This window comes from Thunnus albacares, chromosome 13 (assembly GCF_914725855.1).
Source record: "Thunnus albacares chromosome 13, fThuAlb1.1, whole genome shotgun sequence".
Lineage (NCBI taxonomy): Eukaryota > Metazoa > Chordata > Actinopteri > Scombriformes > Scombridae > Thunnus > Thunnus albacares.
Window position 1 is genome coordinate 11,693,370 of NC_058118.1, and position 19,058 is coordinate 11,712,427.

The window sequence follows — 19,058 nt, forward strand, 5'->3', positions numbered from 1 at the left end:
CAGTCACACTTTATTTGATTAGCTTTCCCAGACTACAATGTTCCAAAGGAGTCTGATGACTTTCAGGTGATAAGTAATTTCATATTGATTCCCTATGAACATTTAACACAATTAAAATACATGGTTTTTGTAATGTTGAATAATTCATGCCTTCACAGTGGCTGCCTTCCTGTGTGCGCTGGTATCCCGGGTAGCACTGACACTTGAAGGAGCCTTCTGTATTGATGCAGTGGCCGTAGGCACAGAGCCTGACATCTTCACACTCATCAATGTCTGTTTGGGAGAAGGAAAAACATGCAATCTGTGTGAATCTGCAAACCACCCGCCCTTTAATGATAACAAGTTCCTCATACATATGGCTATTAAATGACTCTACTGCATTATAAAAAATAAAAAATAAAAAATAACTTAATGTAAAGGTGAAATCTGTGTTACTAACCACTGCAGCCTTTGCTGTCTGCAGATGGGAGGAAGCCCTCATTGCACAGGCAGCGGTAAGTACCAGGGAGGTTCTCACAGCGCCCATTAGGACAGATGCCGGGCTTCTGACACTCATTAATGTCTGGTGAAACACAGAGACAGAAAAGAGGTAAGTTAAATTACAATGATGCAATCACATACACTCTTGCTGAAAACTGATGTTCAACTGCACAATTGTTCTTTTTAAATTTTACACAAACATAAAATACATGTACAGTGTTTACACAAAACAAATAACATATATAACTCACATTACCAACACAAACATAACTATACAAATTACAACAGACATACCATATATATATACCTGTACATGTACACCTGTATGTGTCAAGTACTATATGTAATTGTAATACAAACACAAATAACTTACAGCAATACAGCAATTCAAGTTAAATACTTCATTCTATAGCAGGAGCTAAATGAAAAAGCCAGATAATATTAAGTTATGATATCATAGAATTATCATAACTCAGTAGTTTTTGGTATTGTCAGGATCTCAAATTTATTTATGCCTGAGCTTTTTGCTCTACCTTTCATAATTATCTTCCATCTCAATGTTTGAGAAATAATGGGGAGGGTGCTCAGAACAAGCTTTCTTGGAGTATCAAATACGTAAACTTTGCCAAGCAACACAACAGTGCTCAATAACATATTTTGATCATCTTGACAACCCCAAATAATACTGAGAGGGGATAAAGGTAAAATGATTGCTTGTTGAGATAAGCAATTTGCTACCTGCTGCCAAAAGGATGCAACAACTGGACAATACCATGATAAATATCCTCTTCCTCATCACCACAAAATCTACAAATGTTGTCTTCGGTTATTCTTCATATCTTAAGCAGGTAATATCTTACAGAATTTTTCTAACTGTAAATGAATAAATAGGTAGAGCAAGATGACCAGTAAATAAACTTAAAAACTCTAACCAAGGGAGAGGAGTATCAAAGATATTTTTCCAATATGTTTGAAAATGATACAGATGAGAAGTTATATTCTCAAAGGACATGAAGAAATGATACATATCAGAGTTGATTTTACATTTCACCAACAATTTATAATTTCTAATGCAAGGACGACAAACACCCAAATTATCCTGAGACTTTTTGATCATAGTTCCCCATAATGAGGGGATTGTGGATAACAGCTGCATATAACAATGCCTTGTACATATATAGCCCCATATTTTGAAATTCTTAGGTAAGAAAACTGCACAATTGTTTTGAAAGGTTGATTTTAACAGGGCCTTTTTATTATCATTATAGTACAGACGCACAATACCGAAATTTGGCTAATCCCAATACTAACATATGTTACATTATTGCAGTACCACTACGTTACAGTCTGTGTCTTCTTTCCACCAGCGATGTCTACATATTATCATACTGTAACTGTGATGTGTTGTCAAGATACTGTTGACTAAAAACTGCTTTAGTACCTGACTTATGACTTTAAAACTACAATATTTCCAAATATCTTTACCCATTGAAAAAGTAGAGTACAAATTATTCAAAAGTAGTAAACATGTAGCGTGTAATATTTATCTTGACATAACATGTTTGCCTTTGCTTTCCTTCTACGGGAAAGAAGCAAAGCAAAGGTCTACTACTACTACTTTTTAAGAAGTTATACCCAATCATCTTGAATTTTACTAATCAATATATTTACATTTTCTGTAATCTTTTGATGCTAAGTGAATGTAGGTGAATCACTGCTCACTGTGGGAACCACATGACTGCAAATACCCTCAATTGAATGGAAATTTGCTCTCAGGAGCATCTTTTTCTGACTTTTTAGCATGATAATAACGCCCTCCAGTGGGCAGCAGCCCATCAGAACACATTGACAGAAAGAAAAATGTATCAGTGATTTATCAATGAATTAACAAGTGATGACTTTTGCTGTACAGCAGAATTTCACTCACCATAGCAGATGCCAGCACGGGCCTCGTGACCAGGCAAGCAAGGAACACACTCATAGGAGCCTGGTAGGTTCTCACACTGCTCATTGGGGCAAGTGTCGGGATTCAAACACTCGTTTATGTCTGGAATAAGTGAGAGGAAGTTTTATATGCTCATAATATTTAGATTTGGATTCACATGCAGAGCACGGGCGAAAGCATATCATAGTGACACACACATATAATAAGTGTTTTGTCAGAGGAAAGCCTGTTCAATAATATCCATGTTATAATAATCAGTCTCTTTGTACCTTCACAGGCTGGATGACGGTGTGACTTGCTCCTAAAGCCGCTGTGACATTCACATTTATAGGAACCGGGCAAGTTCACACACTGGCCTCCAGAACCACAGATGTCTTGCTTAGCACACTCATTCAAGTCTGCAGAACAGAGAGGTTAAGAGCTGATGCAGAATCTGATTCCTTACAGAATAAAACACTTTAACGTGGGAATACCTCGGTTTAACTTACCTACACACTTGAGTCTACCATGCTGCACCATGTGTTTATAACCTGAGCGACAATGGCATTTGTAGCTTCCTTCTACGTTAACGCAATAGCCTCTGCCATGGCCGCAAGGTTCTGACTCACACTCATTATCGTCTGGACAACAAGAGTGAAGAGAAGGAAAAGTACAACAACTATGTATGTTGAAAACAGAGTTAAATATTACAGACAACAGAGAGCTCAGAGGGCACAGTACTATGATTCCAGGGAGTGGTTTTCATCACCTACACTTAGATGATGTCTTTATTGACAATCATATGTGTCACGTATTAGATCAACTATTACTTACTGTAAGAACAGACCCATTCACATCTATGACAGAAACTATAAAACTACAAAAAACATTTCAATTGCTGTAAGAAAGCAGAATATTTGTGCGTGACTTCAAGAAAACTATGAACCTTAAAAACAATTAAAAATGTTATTAACTGTTATTTTTTGGATGCCGACATGACTTTTCAACATTTTTAACCACTCAAATTAAGGGGGTTAGAGAAACTTATTAGCTAATTGCAATGACTCATGACAATTATCATTTGAGCAACAGCACCTTTTATTATGTATCTACTTTCACATTTTACTTAATGAACCCAAATCTTCCAAATAAAATGCTCTTTAAATAAAATGTGTATCTTTTCAGAGCTAAACATGAATTAAAAAATAGGAAACACTTGCTTTAAAAGCATAATCAAAGCTTTAATATTGCACACAATCACATTTAAGTCATTGTAAAAACCAAAATACTAATTGTAATTATCAATTATCACCAATTAAAATTGCAATTATCCTTCTAGTGACAGTTTAAAAAATTTGAACCAGGTCAAGATCATATAAAAATGAGAAACAGCCAGCTGTGTTCTGGGACTAAGATTAGATGAATTGATAATTTTTTTCATCTATTATTCTTGTCATTCTTCTATTTTTGATTCAGAATGCAACCAACACAATAATGAGAGAATAATTAGATCCAAGCCAACGTTACTATTTTTAATGTCGATCTTAAGGCAGCACCCATACATTAACATTAACTAGCGGACAGGATGAGAGGTAGTGTTTAAAAATTATGGACAGTTACCATTTTGGGGGCCATCATTTGAGCTCTAACTAGTAGCCTCTTTTAAGCCATGTGATGCTACGACTACTCATAAAGTCTTTATCCTTTCTACCAATTCTATGTCTGTGAGGGGGAAAGTTAGCTTGAAACATAGAAATTATAAACAAATAAAACATAATCTCCAAGAACCAGAGTGTCTTGTGTTTTTTGCCAGGGGACATGCATGCATAAAAAACTTGAGAAATTGTCCCATTCCTGCACCGTCTCTACCATTGTCTCTTACCCTCACAGATGTTCCTCTGCGGGTTGAGATGGTAGCCAGGGTGACAGTGACAGATGTGACCGTTCAGGCTGTTCACACACTCTCCGTGACCACAAATGTTCCTGTTTAGCCTACATTCATCTGTCTCTGCTTCAGGGAGGGAACACACAACATTCAGCATCTTATATATACATGCATATATATATATAGATACATAGATGTATGTGTGTGTATATCATTATTATTCTTTCATATATGTATATATATAGCTGATAACATTCATGCTGTACCTCAAATCCTTGGGCTTTGGCCATGTTCACATTATTCTAGTTTTTAAACTCCCTCAGACTTTTTCACATCAAAGCCAATGACAGGTGTCAGGTGTACAGTCAGTAACTGTACTGAATTTCTTAAGGAGGATTTTGTAACTCTTTGTAAGTTCAAAATCATAAACAAAAAACGGGGGACCAGAATCAGAATAAGAAAGCAGTAAAAGCAGAAAAGATTGTAGTAGTGTAATTCTGTTCAGTGCTTATCATTGATTTCTCTGAGGGAATGTTTTTTCTTTTTATGGAAATACAGCGTGTATCACTCTGCACAAATTGCAGTTACAGCAACACTTTATTCCCATAAAACACAAAGAATGTGAACATCACCTGAAGGCTGGTTCATGCTCAATGGTTGAATGCACGCAACATGCAAAGTATCCAAAAGCATCAGTTGAACATTAAAGAAGCATGCGTCTCAATAAGCTCAAAGAAGTCTTATGCATTCTGTCATAAATTAAGTTTATTACATGGAGAAAGTCAACATGTCATTTGTGAGTGATGGACCCAAAGCTCACCACAACATCTTCTCTTACTGGGGAATGTGGAGAGCTGGATTTTTCAGCTTTGAGGTGTATGAAGCATGAACCAGCCTTTGAAGGAGTAACTCTAGAATAGATGTTTTATAGTCAGTTTGAGGTTTGCAAGGAACTCACGCAGCACTTTTGTCTGTGTTTCGAGGCGGGCATTGTCGGTCATTCTGATGATTGGTGGAGGGGTGGGTTTAACAACTGTGGATCCAACAGAGGAGAAATTAAGCGGACAAACTAAAAGAGGGATCATGACATGTTGAACATTAGCTCTGATATTTTTGAGTAAGCTGGTCTGTCAGTCATTGTTGCAGTGAGCAGCAAGAATGAAACTTTCCCCGCTTTATGACAGCTAAGGTACACAATATACAGTACCAGTAGCTAATACATTTTAACTTGTGTTCCAACATGTTCCATCACCGGAGTAATGGAGTATGAATCTGACTGATGAGGTTGGAGGTGAGTTTACCAGGCACACGAGGACTGTGGGTGCTGGTGGGAGACTGCTGCGCAGCGGTTGTTGTCTCTGGTGGCCTCTCCTGGTTGAAAGAGACTGTCAGCACTTCCAACAGCTAAAAATATCACTATTATCAAAGTATAATAACAGAAATAATGTCTTACCGGCCACTTTATTTCTGAAAGCAGAACAGATAGACAGGTATTAAAAGTGTGAATTAACATTATCCATGTGAGGACTAACAAGTAAAAATGTTAGATAGTGGTGTGAACAGTATTTGGGGACTCACCGTCTTTGTCAAGCTTGCGGGGGAAGACATATGAAGGGAAGGACAAGGTCTCTCTTATATTTTGGAGAATGTAGCCTTTCCCAGCAGGACAGATCTTACTGAAGGCAGCTGAGCACCACATGAAGAAAGAGGAGAGCATCCTATTGTTACTTTATTTCACATTTTGAGCACATTCACTATAAAAACCTCGTAATGACTAACAATGAGATGCACACGAACATTGCTAATTATAGCAATACTCAATATCTTTATTTTTCAAAGGTTAAAATATAATACAAACTGTACTGCTATGAAACCATCAACCTGAACATTAACTGAATCTACTACAAAATCATATATCTTTATATTTCCAGTTTCCAAGCTTAACACAGCGTTATCAGACAAGAGGAGTGAGCAACTCTTCTCATGCGCAATATATGCACTTGAGCTGCATAATGACCTCGAATAATCACCATAATATATGAAACTTAAAGAGTATTCTGACCAAAATTAATTAAGATGATCAGTGTGTTAATCTACATAACTTTACATGTTAAAGCAGATAGGGCGGGAAATAAACCTTAAAATATAAATATATGCAGTTAAGTCTGGTCATTTACTCTACAGGGTAAACCTGCGGTGAAATTATGAGGCTTAGATCATAAGTTCTTGAGTACCTGTGTTCATAAAATGTGTTCACATGCAGACAGATGTCAACATGACAACATCTTGTAACATATCATATCATGAACAACTTGTTATTAGGTCATTTTCTCAGCAACTAACTCCTCTCTGCCTCCGTCCACTCACCTGTGCCCACCTGAGGACATTTTTCACAGTTACGGCCCCAGGCTTTGCCCACCGTGCAGCAGCACACCTCCTGAGTGAGGGGGGTGGGCAGCGCGTGCTCACAGCCCCTGGCCTCAGACACCATCAGGAAGCACTGAGCCTGCTCAGCTGGAGACTCTGACAGAGGAGACAACAGGGTTTTATTTGGGATCTCGCTGAGACAGATGAGGGCAGCAAGATTTTTCAAATGGTGAGAATCACATTATGGAAATTTCATGTCATTCAAGTGGGTTTTCAGTGATCTCTTACTCACCGACACATCGATTCCTTTCCAGCACCAAACCGGGCTTGCATGAACATTTGAAGCTGCCCAGTGTGTTCAGACAGTCTCCGTTCTGACAGACACCCTGCATGGAGCACTCATTGATATCTTCAAGGTCAGGAAGCATGGTATAAAAATGAAAAATGTTATGTTGTTGATACACTGTAAGAGATATTATGTATTCACACGCAAGTGATATGCTTCATCACATGGGAACTGTAGTTTTAGTAAGCACATAAAAACTGACAGAAATGACCCTGAAACTGAGCTGTGAGCAATGACTTCTCCAGGCTATCAGCTACGCCTGGCCTGCGTTACCTTGACAGTGAGTGCTGTTGAATCTTTTATAGCCCTGTGGACAGGTGGAGCCATAGTCCTCCACAATGGTCTGCTTGACTGATGCATCTGAGGAAGGAGAGGACACGGCAGTGCACAGAGGGAAAGGTGAGAAAAATGTGAGCGTAAGGAGCGGAGTGAGAAGGGCCGCAGGCAGATGATGAAAACTGATGTAAAACTGTAGGATTTAGTCTCTAAAAAGTGGAGAATCCCCAACACCACCTTTTTCAGGACATTTCTGGAAACGATTAAGATTAAAAACTGTCAAGAATCTTTAGATGTTCATCCATTATCTTTGAGCACTAATATGTGTTTCATGAATCCATTGCACTGGTGATAGCTAATAATAATGCGCTGTTTATGCACAATATGTATGATTCTGTATGGGTACAGAAAATGGATTGATAGCACTGATAGCGCTGCCAGAGGTAAGGCCTCAGTATGCTTTAAACAAGCAACAGCAAGTGAAATCCCCTCTCCAACAGTGGATACAGGGAAAAATTACAATTTTTGTAACTTTACGAAACAGACAATCTCATGCTAATTTTATGCAGCCATTGTCTAAGTGTGCATGAGTGCAAAAGTAAGCAGAGTTTAATTTTGATTCTCTCCCAAGTTGTTTTTTTTCATTCTTCATACAACTACTTCCTTCAATTTTCACATCTACAATGAGTGCAACACTATGAATGCCCCAAAGGACAGAAAGACAAAAGTGTGCGCTGTTTATTGGAATTCCTATTTATTGTGCACAAAATAAAGACAGAATTCTTGGAGAGGGATCATGGAAGCTGTGGGATGCAGCCAGAATGAGGCTATGATGCAAACTTTTGTCCTCAACTTTCAGCGTCACCATTCAGAACAGGCATAAATACTTTATCCTTTAGACATGTGCCTACTGAGGCCCGTAGAGGTTCTTTTATTGCTGGAAAATGACCTTGTTGTAAAGTAGAGGAATATTTTGACATTTTTGGAAAAACACTTATTCGCTTTTCTTGACAAAAGCTAGATGAGAAAAGCACTAATGCATGGATTAGCTTAGTTTAGCATTGAAGACTGGTAGTAGGGGGAAACAGTCAGTTAGCCTGACTCTGTCAAAAGTTAGAAAACACACCTACTAATTAACTAATTAACACATTGTAAAACAACAAGTTGTGGTTTTTGGCAAGAAAGCAAATAAGCATATAAGCCAAAAACTCAAACTATGTCTTTAAAATGTGCATCAGTATTAGTCTAAATTTAAAATAACATGTTAAGCTTCACTCCATGCAGTCACGTTATAGAGTCAGTGCTGTATTTTGGACGATGACGCTGTCAGCTGCTGTTGGAACCAGCAAACATTTTGGCCAGATTTTATGCATAAACTGGACAAACTACTTCAAGATTTTCTTTTCTTCTTTCTCTGCTTTTCTTTTCCTTTTCTAATGACATTTTTTATGAGACCTTTGATGAAGTGTAGCTTGTTAAAGACTGTATTGAACAACTCTTTCATGAGGTTTTAACTCATAACAATGCATTACTCTTGTTCTTATTCTTATCCTAAATGAGCCTTGAACCTCCAAAACAGAAGAATGTTCGACTTTTGATGTAGTTTTATTTGAGAGCTCTTGGAAGACTGCATTAAAATAAACATTTTGAAAGCACAATTAAAAGAAGGGCAAGATCACGTTCACTTACTTTTGCCATTTATATTTTTTTAAAAAAGGGAGAGGGTTATAAATGGATATGAAAGTAACAAAACAGACAGCGCTCCGGGCAAGAGTCCAGTTATCTAAAGACTAACCAGACGTACAGTATCAGGTTTTGTCAAAGACTGCATTGTCTGACTCAGAACTGAGAGCTGGAATAATAGCAGAGTGGAAAAACGTGAGTAGCCAAGATTTTCTTGAAATTCAATCTTCAGCAATGTGATGACAGTCCTGCACTGGGCAGGCCCATAGGAACACGCTTAAGTAGAGGGTTATTTTCCACATTCTCCTCTTCTGTCTCACTGTCTGTGTGTAATTCCCCTAATTTCTTCCGTTTTCTCCTTCCCAACTTTTCACACACTCCCTAACCGACCTTACCACTAACTTTCATTTATACACTCACGTTTTTATAGAGGTATGAAGTGATGGGTTCAATCCAGGGCCTTGATTTCATAAGGTGGAAGGTATAAATTGCTGGGAATGCTTGACATTTTTGGCTCAATAAACAATAATTTATTCCCAGGAACACACAAGATGCAGATTGGATAATAATCTACCATGGATTACTTTAAGAAAACAATTTGTTGCACTTTCACATTTGAATATAAACACTAGAAAAGAGTAAACAAATGATGCTTCTAAAAAAAAGTGAATTAGAGCTGCTTGAAAATGTAGTAAGACAAAATTTTAAAGCAGAAGAGATTTCTTGAAGTGCGCAGTAACTCACTTGGCAGTTTGGGGCACTGATAACATTTGTTTTGCCCCCACGAATTCCCCACACTGCCACAGCAATCCTCCTGATTGGTCAGAACAGGAAGCGGGGTGCTGTTGCACTACAACAGTGACACAGAGAAATGATATCAGAGGAATTTTCAGGCTCAGCGTCCATCATTGCATCATATAATAAAACTCACAGCTTGTTTGGGTGTGGTCTCCTGGAAGCAGCGCCCCTTCGGTTTGTGTCTCGCGGGGGTCGGGCGCGTCCCCATCTTGTGAGGAGGCTTGACATCTGATTGGTCGATAGGTTGAATGACGACAGAGGTGTCTGGCGTGTGGTGAACACGTACATTAATCTGCACTGAAAACAGAGGAAATGGTTGACGTCGGGGGAATGAAATGCATCATAAAATATATTCTCCCCATCACTCAAAACCAAGTGAGACATGCTGAAGTTCTGGCGTGGCGAATGATAGATACCTTCTGATGAGTGGTGCCCTACTTGTGTCAAAGGTAGGGTGAAAACTGAGTGCGTTTGCGTCAGCTGGGTATGCCCTGACTGTTCCGTTAGTTTCAGGCCGTCTGGCTTCAAAGATACGGGGTAGACGGGCTGCTTGTTGCCTCGCGCTGCCTGAGCTTGCTGCGTCTGCTGGAGTGGAAACTGGCAGAGTCGACCAGTGAAGCCGGGTGGGCACAGGCAGTGCTTCCTTGAGCTGCATACTCCTCCATTCATACACGTCAGGGGACACACAACTGCGGGAACAGACAGGAGGAGAGTTGTCATACCGGGAGACGGGCAGAGACTCCGACAGGTCAACAGTTCATAGCTATGAATCACATCAGGAAAAGCAAAACATGCATGCAATAATAAATTTGGGGAGGTTTATTCATAAGTTTGGTGAGACTGGAATTGCTGATTGTGGATCAGTTTACTTCAGAGACAGACTGAGGTTTATATGATGACAGTGTAATGCTGGTGTATGTTAACTATTACTTGATTAAATCTATTTCGGGTCGTGGGTGAGTAACAGCGTGGGGACAACAGGCGGACCACAGAATACTGACTACAAACCTGATACATCACTTCACTGTATCACTCCGCCTAATCTAAACTATCCTAAACACTACAAACAAGCTGTACAGTGTGATATAGTTCCTATTTTACATGAAAATATAAAGAGATTTATTATATTTATTCAAATCATGTAAACTATCCAACCAAAACTGAAATAAGATAAGATTCAAAACAAAAAAAAAGCTTGGCGCATGAGCAGGGCCACGTAAAAAATTCATTTTGAACGCTACCACCATAAAAATCACATCAGCTTGACGGACTAACAGTTGGCTCCAGCCAGTCAGCTGCAGTGTATGAGCAGGGAAGCAGGTAAAGTCATTGATCTGTTTAACAGCTTTATTCTGACACATGGGAAAGATCTTGAAATCTGTGGGAAACCTGCTGGCTGCAGCGGGGTTCATGGTATTCACTGGAGTTTCATTGAGTCTCCCATTGTGTTTATTTTAAGTCCAGTTGTTTTTGAAATTCCCACAATAGGACAATCAGAGGAAAAGAGAGAGAGAATGAGCAGGGCTGTGTTGAAGACTGCAAGCAGATAATGAATCCAGAGAGAGATTTGAGAGAAACCGAACAACGAATACTACCAGTATGACTACGTTGACAGCTGATGAAGTAATAGATACAAGTTCAGCCAGGCCACATGTCTAATATTTTTTGGCCTGGGTATCATTCAGTATAATTATACTTATAATACTTTATATGTATTGTATGATATGTAACTTTGCCCAGTATATTTGGCGCTGAAATCCAGAAATCAACATTTTAAAACCACACAAGAACTTTGCTTACACAAAATAAAGCATAAATTATATCAGTGAATATCTGATTAAAGCTGAAAAGATTAGTCGATTAATTGATTGGGGGAAAATTAATCTGAGACAATTTTGATTTTGATTAATTAATTGTTCAATTTCTTTTTTATGCAAAAATGCCAAAAATTGCACTAGTTCTGGCCTCTTACAATATGTGAATATGTGAAGGTTTTCTTGTTCTATGACAGTAAATTGAATATCTTTGGGTTTTGGACTGCCAGTCAGACAAAACAAGTAATTTGATCAATTTTTTAAACTGTGTGCTATGGTCACATATCAATTTAATACTCAGCTCTGTTGTTTTCCAAATTGCATTATTACTATCAGTTTATTCAATATCCTTCCTTTTTTTACTCTAGTTACAGTCAATTTTAATCCAGTTAATACAATGATCTCTTTCACCATGGTTTCACTCTTCACTTTGTTTCTCTCCTTCTTTGTGGCAGCTTCCAATCTAATCATAACGTTCTTGTCAAACACTTACACTTACGCCTTTTACTCCCAACATTGTATTGCTGCCTTTCAGTGTGTTCATCTTACTCCTACCCAAGGCCTTTGGCTGGAAAAACATTGGTGTGTCTCTTTAAGTCCATCATCTCTCCAACATAAACTCTGTGTCATCCCCCAGTTGTTATAATGTTGAAAGCAGTCTTGAGGTTTAGTCCAAACGTATCATAAAAACACTTTTTATAGTAATGGCAGGTATTTTTTACCACCAGGAAATAACTATTGGCAATTTAACAACAAAATACGTAAGTGTTCTCTAAACAAAAGATGTGTTTTGGAAAGAAATAGCTGAAAATTTTTCTTTTTCATACTGATGCATTTATTATTCTTGAATATAATGCGTCACAGACCAGCCTTGTCGGTAAACACAAGCATGCTCTGTACCGCTAACGGTCATCTGTGACTATAAAAGTTCAAATGGTTACTTTTTGTTGCCATTTGGAGCAGCCAAAAATGTGGCATTGACCAGTTGAGGTGCAACAAAGCCTGAAATCCTTTTAGACCCACAAAAACCTAACCTGAACGTAAAATCCAGGAAGAGAGGAGAGGAGAGGAGAGGAGAGAAGAGGAAAGGAGAGGAGAGGAGAAGAAAGGAGAGGACAGGAGAGGAGAGGAGGGGAGAGGAGAGGAGGGGAGAGGAAAGGAGAGGAGAAGAAAGGAGAGGAGAGGAGAGGAGAGGAGAGGAGAGGAGAGGAGAGGAGAGGAGAGGAGAGGAGAGGAGAGGAGAGGAGAGGAGGCCTCTTTGTGCTGCTGAGCCAAGTGTACACACATGGAAGTAATTAGGTGTGGACTGCCAGGGAGTCTGGGCTGTGGCGTAATTATGGGACTAGATCACTTTAAACACAGCATGGACATCCTCACATAGTGAAAGTCAGGCAGAAAAATTAAAGGACCTCAATGAAACAGCCAACTATTTGGGTAAAAATGTTCAATCTGAAACAAGATAGATACTTCAGAAGCAGCCTTGCACGTCCTAACTCTATGTGACGGAGGTCTTAAACCACTATAACTGGGTGCAGGCAGCAACACGCAGAATCAAGCTGGTAAGCTCAGGCAATGCAGGAAGTAGTAGGTGAGCAGCACTGACTGAAGACAGCCAGCTCTACTCTGTCAGACTTCCTCTAACACAAGAGCTTCAATTTCCATGGTTCAGATTTTGTCTCAGTACTGGATTTAGACTGAGAGGAAACTGGGAAAGATGCGGGGGTTGAAAATTAGGATTGCAGACACAAAAACACAGGAAAAGAACGTCTTTCCAAACAGGATTACACAATCTAAACCCACAGAGACTTCAGAGACGAGTCAGGGAATGTCTGGGCTGAGACCCTGTCTGCCTGGGAAGGTGTCTGAATGAGCCCGGGTAGCACAGTCAGGGTCAATGACACACCAATGACACACAGGGAGGTGGGGGAATCATATTCCAGATTTTGAGTAATATTTTTTGGGTGGGGAAAGGGGTGGGGGTCATGTGAATGAAACCATTTGATGTTGTGAAAGGAGCCCAATTTGGTGTCGTGCAACAGAAAGTAAAATACACATCTGCAACTGGTATTGACAGCGTTATTACTATCTTGTGGGAGGATGTTTTGGCATAAAGTACAACTTGTACTGTGCTGTGCTGTCAAGAATCAAATTATGCTGATTTTAAATGTAGCTTTGTTACTCAAAGGCAGCCCAGACTGGAGTGATGTGAACAGTGAAAGTGGAAGTGCTGTTTCACTGCTTATCATCACAGTGCTGTTTACTATGGTGCACGATAACCTCGCTGGCTTGCAAACAGGAAGTCACACAAAAAAGAAGAGTGTTTATGCAGTCACTGAATTATGTTTGAAATGTTGTCTCTTGATGAAAAAAATAGATACTGAAATGAGGGATGGGGTTCAGTTTGGGGGGGAATTTGATGTTGGAAAGGTGCCTTGTGTGTATATTTTGTTTATAAAAGCCACAGCAGGTCAAACTGCTGAATTCCATAGCTGATATGATGTTGAACAGCCCATTTGTTAAGGAAACTAACCATCATGTTGGGGTTGGCGTATTTCCTTACTTTTCTGGCGAGCCACTGCAAAGACATCCAATAATTCAATTAACTAGGCTCAGTTTTGAGTTAGTCTGACAATGTGTAAATAGAAAAATAGTACAATTTCTCCAACGTGAACTTAAATTTTGATCATAATTGAGACAAAAAAGGGCATTTTTAGCTGCAGTGATGGTTCATCACACCTCCACACAACACCAGATTAGAGCTCTAAACAACAGGTGCTATTACAACTGCACTTCACGCTTATATTATACCAATTACTGGATTCTGTTTAAATTAGCTGTCTTGTGTCTGTTTGTCTTCAGAGCTGCAGGATGTATTTGTATGTTATAACATAACAGTGACTCTTCTCCTTCAAATCTACCTCCTTTAGTTAAATTCGAGTCATTCTGGCGATGCAAGGGCTAATGCTTTCTGCAGATCTTGTATGCGAATGGGTGTGTTCGTCCGTGTGTGCGTGTATGCGCTATTAACTGGAGGGTGTACGTCTCTCCTGGAGAAATGCTGTGGTTTGGCGACTGCACCACGTTACATACTGAAAAGAGCACCAAGCTTTAAAGTTGAGATCATAACAAGGATTTCATTTTCCAGCGGACTTTCCCTTTAAATCATCACCTTGGAGTTCATTAGCAGAATTTATGATCCGCAATCAGTCATTCGACTCTCCTCGCCAGTTAGCTTTGTGTCTCAGAGGCAGCCGCCCTCTGTTTGTACCACGCCTTTGTCTTTATGGATCTAACACATTCCTAAGACTAGAGGTGGTGTGTTATTAAAAATCAAACGCACCTAAGAGTTATTTGGTGGTCTGAATGAATGTGAGGCATGAGGCTGGCTGGCTGAATGGTGAGGGGGCGGGACTTGTGAATATAAAGCAGTTATGCTTTTATGAACCTTATTTTCCACATGGCCTTGTCAAAGAAAATGGAAGCAGTTAAGAACAATCCAAAATCCCATTTAAAGATGACTAATCTTGCATCTAGATCTGCACAAAGTCTTGATTCAATAACTTAATTGAATGTAAACTGTACTGTACTCCCATTACATATATAACCATGCCATATATAGCTTCAGTTAAGCTAAGAAAACAGTCAAAGTTGACTTTATCCTTTGCTGTCATGGTTTTGAGACCTAATTTAATATTGAAAGTCAGCTTGCAGGTACTGTATGTGCCAAGACAGTCAGAAAACATATAATTTTCCCATGCAGCGCTCACTCCAACCAGAGGAGCGAACTGAACTAAAGAAAGAAAAGAGACGGAGCGATGGGAAAAAAAGTCTTTGTCTTCAAGCTCTTCTCGTCACAGTGCTTGATGTGACATATGAGTGAGAGCTCGTTCTTCATAATGTCATGATTCACTCCACAGAAGAGAAAGACAGATCTCTGCACAGCATGAGACGATAGAGGGTGGGGGCAGGGGGTTAAAATATCATTGGAAATATCATGTATCTGGGAAAGAGGAGAGATGTAAACTCCAGAGAATAAAAAGTAGTGTGATTTTTTGTGATTACAAGATGCTTTTAAGGAAAAACATACTGTACATTCCTCAACTGCTAAGTAAGCACGCTGAGTGTAACTAACAGGACATACTCAAGAAAGAAACCATGTATGTCCATGGGGACACAGATGTACATTTTTCATATTTTCACTAAATTACAGGTAATAACTGGTGGAACAATTGTACTAGTCTGTACTTTTTTTGCAAACTGAACAGAAAATGCCTTTACACAGACACGTGGAAAGAAAGAAAGAAAGAAAGAAAGACAAAGAAAGGAAAGTCTGCCCTCCGAGTGCCCTGTGACCACCCACCCACTCACTGCTGTCTGTCTGGAGATGACGCATCGTCAGCCCCCTCCCTCCACAGCGTGCTTTCAGCCGCAGCCGCACCCTCCCAGCACAAAAACAACAAATTACGGCCCAACAAACCACAGTTCAAAAGCTCCCCAGTTCAATGAACTGGAAGCTACTGCAGACATCATCTCCAACCCTAACATTGGTTGGAGTTTACCCAGTCTGCAAGAATCAGACACCGAACTCATTGATGATGCCAACTGAGTCACTTTCTCTATGATTCAGTCACGACTCACGACCCAGTCTGAATCAACCCACTCAGAAGTTTAAAAATGGATGCTGGTCGCTTTTTGGTCAATGTGCGATCATTCCCATGGTCATGACGACTAACACAGATACAGAAATACACATTGTGTTACCTCCGTCAGTCGTGTTTCCACTGGTGGAGTTTTCTTTTTGCTGATACATTGCAGATGTGGACTGTCTTATTGCTTAACACTATACAACTCACACTCACAGTATCAATGAACAAATGACTTCAAATTAAATGTAGAAATAATCATATTTTAGTATATGTTCAAACATATTTACTCCCAAACATCATTATCTGATACAGATAACATACTGTATATCTAAGCAATTACTGCCCAATACAAAGAAACTAGACCAACATACTGTGCATGCCTACTTAAGTTCTTAAAGCACAGATAAGGATATACTAAAAGCACAATTCAGGATTGGACATTGAACACATACCAATACTTAAAGGGCCTTCTGAATTTTTATCTAAAGTTTTTATCTAGGTTATAACTAACCTGTGTACATGTACATAACAGACACAGCGTAACATGGCCTTCCCACTGGAAAAAAACAGCCTGGCACATAAAACTGCTGTACGGATTAAACAAACAAGATATAATATGTTAATTAGTGAGCTTTAGAGGTGGTGAAAGTTGGATTTTGTTAATTTTGGACGGAGTCAGGCTAGCTGTTTTCCCCTGTTTTCAGTCTTCACACTAAGCTAAGCTAAGCTAACAAGCTGTTGGCTGTAGTCTTATATATAACAGATAGATATGAGAGTAGTATTAATCTTCTGATGACACTCTCTGCCAGTTCTGGTATGGTCTACACCATAGACCATACCAGAACCGGTATGGTCTACACCATACCAGAACACCACACCTATTTTTGGTGGAAAATTAAGATAAACTTGATGTTTCTGAGCTTGTTTGTTGGATTTGGCTACAAAATAGGTCGTTTGACCGTGTACATTCCAGAACGACACACTGGAGCGTTTTCTAACCTGGCGCCCCTATTGGCAGTAATCGACAGGATGACATCATTGGTCTTTGCTTTCTAAAATCTTCGCAAAACACTGTTAAAAAATAATTATGTTTCATGATGTGAAAACGCTATGGTTAAGGTCTGGTTAGGTTTAAGCACAAAATGAAAGAAAAAATCTTTAGGGAAAGATCATGTTTTGGGTTAAAATAATCACTTGTTAAGATAAGAGAAAGATGTCATATGGGTTAAAGGCAATACTTCCTTAAAGTGAGGCGAACTTCATCATCATGGCTACAATAATAACCACAGGGTTAAGGCTAGGGGACAATCATACATTTTTCGAAAAACCGTCTCCACTCTTGGGAATGTGACACTTGTGGTTAGAAAAACGGGAAACAAACAACTGTCTCCTGTGGCAAAGTCCACTGTTGGGTCAACGCCTCCATCGACTTCTCCTCCTCTGAGTGAGGAAATTTGTCGACATACGGTATCTGGGTCATAATTACAACACCAACTAGATGGCATCTGTCACTCAAACGTAACTATGTGACGTTTTTGGGCGACTGATATTAACAACATCTCCTGTGTCATTTTTCTTGGGAGGACAGGGTACATTAGAACGGTGAGACGTGTCCAGCCTTGAAAGCTGAGACATTGAGCTACAACTTGCTAAAACCTGCAAAGATCAACAGTTTCAAGTATTAATTCTCAGTGGGTTCGGCACTTGAAGTGATCCTTTTACATTACACTTCTTTTGTATTCCTCTAACATGTTAGTTAACAGAATATGCTTATTTTTAATCTTTAACAGAGTGGTATTTTTGTACTATCTGACAGCATTTTCCGTGACCTGAGAGAACTGTGACTAAACACAGGGCCCCAAAAACGGTAAACACAGTTGCCGCTTGAGTAACTGTTTAAAAGAGAATAGGGGAATGGCTTTCATCATATGACGTGCTTCCCTTTACCATGAGCTCCAAAGCAGGAAACCGCATCCCCAAATACGCCTACCATCGACTGGCACTATGAGACCACATACCACAAGGAGTGAAAAAGTGCGACGTATGAAGTGGGTCAGTCTCCTGCAGCTGAGCCAGACATTGGGAGTAAATGACATAATCACTGCCTTTTGAAAACACAAACCTGCGTACGCATTCCTCCTCCCCCTGCAGACTTCTCTAGGCACCGTCCACCCCCACAAACTCTGAGCGACCTCGGCCTCTGCTATCCAAACAATAGTGCTGCCCTTTTCCAGAGTCGACCACTGTCACCAAAGGCGTTCATTAACTATCACAGTCATTCTAAAATAACAGTTTGCTAATCCTACAGAAACTGGACGATGACGACAAGCGGAATAATCCTAAGAAACTGAAGCAGCCGTCAGCAGGACGGACTAAGATCAAGAAGATTAGGACAGTAAGAAGGTCTGCAATTATCCAAATTTAAATCAAACTCTGCCTTGCACTGTGATTTTCAAATGTCATGGAAATATGCGGAGTGGTTTCTATAGTTCTTTGGTGGGCATAAATCCAGCATTGCCCTGTCACTCCCTGCTGGCAGAGATGTTTGTGGAAAGGGAGCCAGAGAATCAGACAGCATCTTGGCACAGATATGAATGATGTCATATAATGACTGTCTAAAAGGCTCGGCTATGGGGACAGGAGGGCAGGCAGGTAGAGGAGTGCTGACAGTGCTCTGCTGAGATTATGTCAGATACCTGCCCTGCGGGAGACTCAGCACTCAGCACTGGAACGTGTGGCAGGTAATGTTATAGGCTGCACAGTCTCGGGCCATGGCAGCAGCGCTGGCAGAGGCCGTGTTATTCTGTTTACCCTGGATAATCGCTGCAGCTACAGGGTC

General features: G+C 39.7%; 1 protein-coding gene across 3 annotated transcripts in view; it reads right to left on the reverse strand.

The window, feature by feature from the left end:
- Window positions 1-19,058, reverse strand: part of ltbp3 (latent transforming growth factor beta binding protein 3) — a 38,534-nt gene that overhangs the window by 10,488 nt on the left and 8,988 nt on the right. For all 3 annotated transcript variants that reach the window (XM_044370126.1, XM_044370125.1, XM_044370124.1), the window contains exons 2-17: window positions 10,176-10,448; window positions 9,893-10,056; window positions 9,706-9,811; window positions 7,276-7,362; window positions 6,949-7,065; window positions 6,657-6,812; window positions 5,868-5,975; window positions 5,743-5,756; window positions 5,591-5,660; window positions 5,248-5,322; window positions 4,287-4,415; window positions 2,914-3,045; window positions 2,695-2,823; window positions 2,408-2,527; window positions 440-562; window positions 151-273 (exon numbers count right to left, since the gene is read on the reverse strand). In XM_044370126.1, the coding sequence (XP_044226061.1) occupies window positions 151-273; window positions 440-562; window positions 2,408-2,527; window positions 2,695-2,823; window positions 2,914-3,045; window positions 4,287-4,415; window positions 5,248-5,322; window positions 5,591-5,660; window positions 5,743-5,756; window positions 5,868-5,975; window positions 6,657-6,812; window positions 6,949-7,065; window positions 7,276-7,362; window positions 9,706-9,811; window positions 9,893-10,056; window positions 10,176-10,448 (1,926 nt within the window). The remainder of the gene's footprint in view (window positions 1-150; window positions 274-439; window positions 563-2,407; window positions 2,528-2,694; window positions 2,824-2,913; window positions 3,046-4,286; window positions 4,416-5,247; window positions 5,323-5,590; window positions 5,661-5,742; window positions 5,757-5,867; window positions 5,976-6,656; window positions 6,813-6,948; window positions 7,066-7,275; window positions 7,363-9,705; window positions 9,812-9,892; window positions 10,057-10,175; window positions 10,449-19,058) is intronic.